Source organism: Sapajus apella, unplaced genomic scaffold (assembly GCF_009761245.1).
Source record: "Sapajus apella isolate SASKATOON/1434 unplaced genomic scaffold, GSC_monkey_1.0 scaffold370, whole genome shotgun sequence".
Classification (NCBI taxonomy): domain Eukaryota; kingdom Metazoa; phylum Chordata; class Mammalia; order Primates; family Cebidae; genus Sapajus; species Sapajus apella.
In genome coordinates this window covers 22018-30544 of record NW_022437309.1, presented here as the reverse complement: position 1 = coordinate 30544, position 8527 = coordinate 22018, and the positions used below count along the sequence as shown (strand labels likewise).

The 8527-nt window shown below is 53.7% G+C and overlaps 1 protein-coding gene across 1 annotated transcript; it reads right to left on the bottom strand.

Annotated features, from left to right (window-relative positions):
* Positions 1 to 2922: 2922 nt before the first annotated feature.
* On the bottom strand, positions 2923 to 8272 carry LOC116545785 (beta-1,4-galactosyltransferase 7-like). Its single transcript, XM_032272248.1, has 5 exons — positions 8266 to 8272; positions 7504 to 7520; positions 6775 to 6845; positions 6217 to 6579; positions 2923 to 3624 (listed from the first exon to the last, which is right to left on the bottom strand). The coding sequence occupies exons 1-5, from the start codon at positions 8270 to 8272 to the stop codon at positions 3201 to 3203; spliced, it is 882 nt and encodes a 293-aa protein (XP_032128139.1). The 3' UTR covers positions 2923 to 3200.
* Positions 8273 to 8527: the final 255 nt, after the last annotated feature.

Sequence of the window (8527 nt, the reverse complement as noted above, 5' to 3'; positions counted from 1 at the left end):
TGCCCAGGCAGGGCACAGGAAACAGTGATGGATGAATAATCGATTCCTGCTAAGTCATGGGCATGTTTGGGCTTCTCTTTACCCACCAAGGTTGTCTGGCCTGCAGCAAGTCCAGAGAGAGCTGGGCTGCTCGCCTCCCCCCTCAACCCCATGCCTTCTCAGTGGCCTTCACCTGGCCAAGACCCCCTAGCTGCAGGGCAGGGCTGTGGGTCTGGGCTGGTAGGAGGCTTGCATGTGATCACATACTTGAAAAACTAAGTTCCAGCAAAGTTAACAAAGAATGCAATGGAGCCACTGCACCAGTGTCTTGAATGTTCTTTCCTGATGGAAAAGCTTACATCCATGTCTCAGTATCTGTGGCACAAGAATATGTCTCTGGAAAAGAGTATTCATGGCCACCAAAAAATACCACCATCAAGAGTAATCAGCTGTGTGGTAGAAACCCTGGATGAATGCAGCACTGTGGAAAGCCAGAAAGACAATGAAGGGTGGACAAGGTGACTGGCTGTGTCAAACACTACCTTAGGCAAACTCCACTCTCCAGAGACCCGGAAGCTGCTGATGACCAAGGTGAGCACAGATGGAGGAGAGAGTGGACAAATCCTTCCTATGCTGACGATCACAGCACACACCTTTCCCCTTTCAGAATGTACTCAGGAGGCCAGGCTCAGTGGTTCACGGCGGTAATCCCAGCACTTTGGGAGGCCGAGGTGGATGGATCATTAGGAATCTGTTTTCAAATTGCTCACCAAGAGGACTGAGGGCATAATACAGCTGACATGCTGTTATATGAGGACCACATCCTTAACTATCAGTAAGGAAAATGAAGAGCTCTTTCTTTTCAGCAGTTATTCCCAAAGTAGTACTTTTAAATGAAACATGGGCAAGTATTTAAGGACAATCTGTGGGGATCCTGTGATATCCACAGTACACTGTGGTAACCCTGCTATCTGTGACTGAAAATCACAAAAGCCGTGTGTGGAAAGAGTTCTCAGCCCAGTTAGAAGTGGCCTTGCATGTCTGGGAATCCACTGGATCCCAAACAAGTAACAGCCACTCAGTACCTAGAGATAAACCCCATAGCAAACAGCAAATCATCATGGAAATAGATGCATCTAAAATCAGGTGAAAATGAAGCCTCAAAACAAATAACTCAAATATAAATACCAAAAAGCAAAGACAATCTAAAATAAACTGGAAAAAACTAAAACTTAATCATAGTAAAATATAATATTGATAAATAAGGTAAGTAAAAAAGGTTAAAGAAAAAATGTTTTTAAAAACATGGTACAAGTGGCACATGAATGACTAGAGACCCAGAAAAGACCCTGACAGCAGCTCCAAGCAGCCTTTGCTTGGATGTGGCAAGGATGTGACCAGAGTATGTCCCTGCGACGTGTTCAGTCCAGCCCTGTTTGCTGAGTTTGAAGCCGAGTGTCAAAAATGTCTTGCGTTGTTCTCCAGCATCATGTTGGCCTGATGAAGACCACAGAACTGCTCTTGTTTAAGCCCTAGGTGCATAGCATTTCTCTCCCATCACGCTGGCTCTCTGGCCAGCCCAGGGACATGGAGCTTTTTGGGTCCCCTTGTTCCCTGAAGGATGTCACAGCAGAAGCATATCACTTGCTCCGTGTGGGTCAAGGACAACACCTGCTGACCACTCCATGGCTGGGCATGGCATGCAAGTTTCTAATGTTTCTCATTTGAAACGTATTATGATTCTGTGACCCAAATTGGGGGGATATAATTCTCGTTTTTACGGTGGGGACACCAAGCCTCAGAGAGGTGTTTGCCAACAGTCCTGCCGCTGGCAGTCTAGTGAGGGATTTGAACACAGATCTGCGTTTGGCCATTTCTCCTGCTCTTTGCCAGGCAGTCCCCTAGGCAGGACTCCAGCCCTCCATCCCCTCCCACGTGAGGCCCAGCCTGGCTCCCCAGGAGCGTGCGGTCCACTCTGCAGCTTCTCCCTGGACATGTGCGTCATCTTTGCAGGGCTGTCACTGCTTTAAATTGACCTGTCCCCACTGGAAAAAGATTTTGCAATCTAACAAAGAAACATACTTTCCTGAAAAAAAAACTTTGCAGTTTCTATTCTTATTCTACCTTCCACAAAATTCAGTGACTAGGTTTTCCCAACTGAGAAATCCCTACGCTTGGTCTGACAAAGAATTTGGGGCCACTTCTGAGCAGGAGAGGCTGTCTCTGGGAGATGGAGTTTGCATGTCGGCAGCTGGCATCCCGGGACATTTGGGAAGTTTACGGGACCACAGGAGAGAATTGTGGGGTTGGGACTGTCCCCAAAGACCTACGATGGGAGTGGCTGCACATCTCACTGGAGCCTCTGGCCTCAGGAAAAGCTCTTCGGCTTCCATAAGCTCACCCTTGACCCCACCCCTGCTCCAGGGAAACCCTCTGTAGCCCCTCTCTTTCTCCACTTGGCTCCTCTGCCCCCTCTCCCTTCACCCTTGAGGAAGATGCTTGGTTTCTGGGAGCCGTCCCAGTCCTGCTCCATCTTCTCCCTAGAAATAGGCTGATTTCCAAGTTTCTCTCTGTCCTTTCCCTTCAGAGAAGTTGCCTGGACCCCCGCCCAGCTTGGACTTTGCACACAGATCTGAGCTCAGCAACTTTACTAAGTGAACGTTTGCTGGACAAACACAGCCAGCGTGCGGCAAGAGAGAAATGCAGACTGGGTGTTCACACTCCACACCTCGATAAGGAATCTTTTTATCAAACCAAACAAGGAAAATGAACACTTAGGAGCAGCCTACACTCTAACAGGAGCCATGCCAGTCACTTCACCATCTCTCTCTCTTTTTTTTTTTTTGTGAGATGGAGTTTTGCTCTTGTCACCCAGGCTGGAGTGCAGTGGTGCCATCTCTGCTCACCACAACCTCCACTTCTGAGCAAGTCACTGGCTCAGGCGGGTTCAGTACTCAAGCCTGCCAATCATGAGCCAGTGCGGCTCAGAGCCGGACTCCTGCCTGAGCTACAAGGAAAGGGCCCCCGTCTCCCACCAGACTGGGCCCTGGATACCCATCTAGGATACCGGCTGCAGTGACAACTACCACCTTGCAAATAAACCCAGTGCAGGGAAGGCAGAGCTGAGAGATGGACAGAGAAACAGGGCCCCAGTGACACTGTCCAGGACGTGGGCAAGCTGCACCTGAACCGCCCCCCACACTCTTCAATGCTGAGGGCCACTAACTCCCCAGGTTTCTGAAGCCAGCTTCCAGGGGTTCCGCTGCTGTGGCTGACTGGCTCGCCTGCTCCTCGCACTGTGGCTGCTCCCGGGTTTCCCTGCCAGGCTGGGGCAGGGCTCCATCTGTTGGGCCCCAGAGGCACTGCCCCGTCCTGCCCACCATCTGCAGCCTGAGCAGAGGGGGCTGTCCGGGCCTCACCAGCTGGTAGTGCTGCTTGGACAGCAGCAGGATGCCGCCAACATAGGTCTTGTAGTGGTAGAGAGGGTGGAGCTCCGGGGAGGCCACGTGGAAGGGCCCAGCCTCAGGGAAGCCATAGTCCAGCTCCTCGTTGAGAGGGAGCAGGTCAACGTCGTGCATAGCAATGTAGTCCGTGCTGTTGCTGCTCTCCAGGAAGCCCACGTTGATGAGCGCTGCTCGGTTGAACCTGTGCAGGGCGGCCGAGGCTGGGCAGGGGCGGCGCATGGGCTCACTGCCGGGGGCTCAGCACCCACCCCGGGGCCCCCATGGTGCCTATGCTGCTCTCTGGCCCAGCACTGACTTCATTCAGCCTATGGGGCTGTCCCCTCCACTCATCGCACAAATATTTACTGAGCGCCTGCTACGTGCCAGAAACCATTCAAAGCACTGGAGGTACAGCAGTGAAAAACCAGGCCTGCTCTCGAGGAAGTGAGATTCCAATAGAAGGAAAGAGAAACAAACAAGCACAAAGCGCGGCCGATGGTGGTGAGTGCCGGCGGGAAAGCAAAGCAGGCCAGGAGACGGTACGTGGCCGGGTGGGGCGAGGGCGGTGGAGGCGATGTCAGGGATGACACCGTGACTGCACAAAGCCCAAGGGCCACTGAAGGATGGGGCTCTAACTCCCTGTGCAGGCTCTGAGCAGGGGTGGGGCATGCTGTGACTTATGTCTGGACAGGACCGCCCTAGCTGGCCTGTTGAGAATAGACTGTTGGAGCAGGGGTGAAAGCAGGGAGACCGGCTGGGAGGCTACAGCAATAATTTAGGTGAGAGACGGAGAGATGAAGGTGTCCTAGCTCAGGAGGTGACAGTGGTGACAGTGAGAAGCAGGCAGATTCTAGATGGATTTTGCTGACAGGATACAGTATACGACAGAGAACGAGCGGCTGAGGATGACTCGGAGGCTTTTGGGCTTGAGCAAGGGAAGCAAAAAGCTTCCATTTCCATGGGGAAGAGGGCAGAACTGCAGGTCTAAAGTAGGGCGGGGCACCAGCAATTCAGCTGTGATCATGGAAGCTTGCAGTGGCTCTGAGGCCACCATGTGGAGGGACTGTGTAGACGGCTGGGCTGGTGAGCCTGGAGTTCAGGAGAGTGGTCTGGGCCAGGAATAGCCCAGGGAATCATCAGAGTAGAGATGGGGTTTAATGCCTGGAGATATGAGATGCCCCAAGGAACGCCTGGAGTTACAAAAGGGGGGCTGCCAAAGTACCGAGCCCTAAGAAGCCCGGATGGTGAGAGCTCAGGGAGACAAGGAGAACCCACAGAGACAGAGGACCAGCCGGTGCAGAAGGAGGACCAGAGGGTGCTGCCCCAGCGCCAAGCAGGAGCGTTTATGAAGGAAGACGCTGCTGACAGGTCCCTGGAATACAGGCCCAGCACAGCCTCTGTACCAACCGAGCGGAGGTGGCTGGTGACCTCAGTGAGAGCTGCTCTGTACCATGGTGGGCACGGAGTCTAAGCAGAAGGGGTTCAAGAGAGACGAGGGGGGAGAAAGGGAAGGAGGTCTGCCAGAAAGCAGAGAAGTGGAGTGACAGCCTTGGGATGTGGGATCCAGGGAGTCTTTTTCCTTTGAGAGAGGAGCCACTTCAGTGTGTGTATGCTCATGGGTATGCTCCAGGAGAGGAGTGCTCATCGTGAGGGAGAGGAAGGGGCCAACTGGGGGTGGGGGGAAACACTAGGGGGTAGGGACGGTGGAGAGTCAGCCCAGACAGAAGCTAGGACGGCCCTGAATCCCTGTGCACAGAGGCTGAGAGGTGAGTCGAGGTGGCGGGAACCGGGGAAAGTTCTCTTCATTTCATTCTGTTTTCTGAAACTGGAAGCAAAGTCATCAGCTAAGAGTGAGGACAGGGGAGGAATGAGAAAAGATGGTTTTAAAGGCTGCGGTGAACAGACCAGAAGAAAGTGAGGCTCCCAGCAGGGCCGAGGGCCTTCCTGGGGGGACTCATTGGCAGAGGCGCAGCAGTGTGGCCGCCTCATGTGTGATCTTTTCTCTCCAGTCCCCTCCAGTGCTCAGGCGCAGGTGTGGAGCAGACAGCTGGAGTAAGTCAGGCTGAGATTACGGCAGCAACAAGAGGCCAGAGGCTTGAGGGAGTATGCCAGGGAGGATTTTAGTGGCGGACCTTGGACTCCACGTTAGGTAAGAAAAAGTAAAGATAAGGAGGGTCGCAGGGAAAAGGTGGGGGGACCTGGGGATCCAGATCAAGGAGACTTGAAAAGGTGGGAAGATCAGGCTGGTGGGGCTGAGAATCCATCTTCTGGTGGGAATTAACTGGAGGGAAAGGAGGTGAAGTGCTGGAGGGTGAGATGCCAGGCTGTGGTCATGGAAGAGAGCACTTTTTGGTAAGGGTGGAGATTTTAGGATAATGCCAGGTTGTGGGCAACATTAAAGCCGTGGGCTTGACCCTCCCTTTCCCTAATTCCCCAGCCAGTCCCCAGGGAGTCCTGTCTGGGCTTCCTCCACAGCACCTCTCTCTACCCACCGCCCCCAGCACCACACCATCAAGCCACTGTCATCTCAGACCACAGCAGTAACCACCCAATTGGTCTCCATGCTTCTCCTCTTATCCTGGCATAATCGATTCCACACACAGCAGCCACAGTGAGCTCTTCAAAATGGCAGTTAGATCAGGGCCCTCTCCAAAGATTCCCGTCACACTCAATGAGAGGGGCCTGCCACCCTCCGCCCTCCTGCCCCCAGCCCCAGGTGGCCTCTCACAGGCCCTGAGAAGCCTGAGCCCAGGAAAGGGGTGCCGGGAGGGGAGGAGGTGGGGGCAGGCGCTACCTGAAGTGGTCCACCTGGTTGAGCACGTAGATGTGGTGCTGGACCTTCTTCCTGCTCAGGAAGCGGTGCATGTGGGGCACAAAGACCAGGAGCTCCTCGAAGCGTTCACGGAAGGGCACTAGCACTGCCAGGCGGTGGGGGCCCCATGATGCATCTTCTTCCCAGTGCTCAGGGGGCGGCTCTGGGGGGCAGGCTCGGGGAGGACCGGAGGTCTCCTGCCCTTGTCCCCTGGCTTCCCGGGCCACGTCACCAGAGCAGCTGAGCTGCAGCCAGAGTAGGGAGAAGAAGCCCAGTAAGAGACAGGCCACGAAGAGGTGGAAGACGGAGCATTTTCGAGGGAGGCCGCCAGAGAGCCGCCGGGACCTGGAACAAGAGTAGGGACAGGGTCAGAGGGGCAAGGCAGGGCTGCGCTGTGCTGGGGCCCTCTGACAGACCCCCTCCCTAGCCTCCCACGAGGAGCTGCACATAACTGGTCTACCCCAAGCCCCTGGGAATTAGTGCAAAAGCAACTTTAATGTTTTTGCTCATGCCACTACCATGCATTGGAATCCTGCTTACCTCTTTACACCCAATCCATGCCACCCACTCCTGGGAAGCCATCTGAACCATTCCCAGGTCACAGAGCTGCCCTAGCTCCTCGATGCTCTCTTACTTTCTGTGATGGAGTTCTGGTCAGAGCTGCTCAGGGCAAGAATGAGGAGGTTCCTGTCACTTGCATGTGCTCCTCCCCATGACAGTGGCTCAATGTCCTGAGCCAATGACAGAAGCCCCACCTTAGAGATGCAGCCCACTGCCTTCCAAACCCATTCCCCTACAAATCCACCCCAGCAGAAGCCATGACTCCGTCCTACTTCCCAGAATGATCAGGAAGGCCACCCAGACATGGGTGTGTGCTGGCATTAGTCCAGGTGAAATGACCAATGTTGACTCTGGGAAGATCCGACCTGCCCCCAAAGCAATGCAAGGCCCAAATGTCAGTGGTAGTTCACTGAACGAGCCTCAAACCTTTAGTCCAAGAGGGAGCTCATGTGATCAAAGATGGGAGACAGAGAGGGAAAGAAAGATGAGGGCTGGGCACAGCACAGGCACTGATTTCAGAAAGTTGGAAAAACAAATGAAATGTCTTAGACATTGAGGTGATGCAAGGAGACAGCCCTTTTGGTTAGCAAATACAAAGAAACAGGTAGAATTCACCAGCTTCCTTTGCCCCTCCTCTGGAAGTTCATAAGTATGCTGAAAGAGGAGCTCAAGAATCCACCAAGGGGGAAGCTTCCTCTATGCCCCTACCTTCTCCCCAGAATAATCTGCAAAGGAATCCACAACTTGTAAAAGTCAGCAATTAGCTATCAGGCCTTATAAATTCTATCTCCTAAGTCCCCCTCTGATCCTTCCTCACTCATCTGCTCCTTGCCCTGCTGGGACCACTTTTCAATCTTCTGAATGACCCTCCCCTCCTCTGTTTGCAAGACAAAGGCCAAGCTCTTGGCCTGACAGTCAAAGCCCTCTGTCACCTGGCCCCAACTCCAGGTGCTTCCAAACTTTGCCCCATGTTCTTATCCTGGGCACCTCAGAGCTTTTCCACTTGTCATATTCCTTCCTGCTCCAGCCCTCACACAGCCCGCTCCTTCTGCCTGAAATGTCCTTCTTTAACTGCCTGAGGCCCCCTGTTGATCCTTCAGGGCCAAACTCCAATGTCATGGCCAGCACTGCCACCTGCCTGCATAATGCATCCACTTTTGTATTCCCGCAGCATCTTACTTCCTGCTTTTTCATAATGCCTTGTGTCCTTGCTTGTCAGGCCATGTCATATTCATATCTGTGGCCCCAGCACAGCAAGAACAGGCCGGGCAGCAGAGAGCTTACAAAGTGAGTTACAGGAAGGGTTAAAGCCGTTGGGCATGCTTTAAGTCACATGCTAGAGCCAGACTAACTTCTCCCTTTTTCTAGAGGAACAACTGCCAATCTGGAAGCCTTGAAGCCAGTCCCAGGTTCCATACACAGCTGAGAGGTGGCCTGGTAAGACACCCCGCCCCAGGGCTTCTGACTTACCCCCCATTATCCTGTGGTGGTGGTTTCGGCTGGAGAGGAGCACAGCCCAGTCCTGAGAGTGGCCTGGGAAGGCTGGAACCTCTATAGATTCTCCCTTGCCCTCTGGGCTTTTTCTGGGGACAGGGTAGAGACTGGAGAGATGGATATGGGGTGATATCCCACCTTCAGGAAAAGAAGCAGTGACTATTACCCAGGGGAACGGCATGGATTGGGCACTCTGAGCACTTTCACATGCTATTCCCTTGGCCCTGCTCCCCTCTCC

Bases quoted from the DNA above. Each gene is read 5' to 3' on its own strand.
- LOC116545785 (XM_032272248.1), bottom strand. The intron at 6,580-6,774 runs GTAAGCAGGATT...CTCTTGTTCCAG, and splicing joins CATGGATTGGGTGTAAAGAG to GTCCCGGCGGCTCTCTGGCG. The intron at 3,625-6,216 runs GTAGCGCCTGCC...CGCCCTGCACAG, and splicing joins AACCAGGTGGACCACTTCAG to GTTCAACCGAGCAGCGCTCA.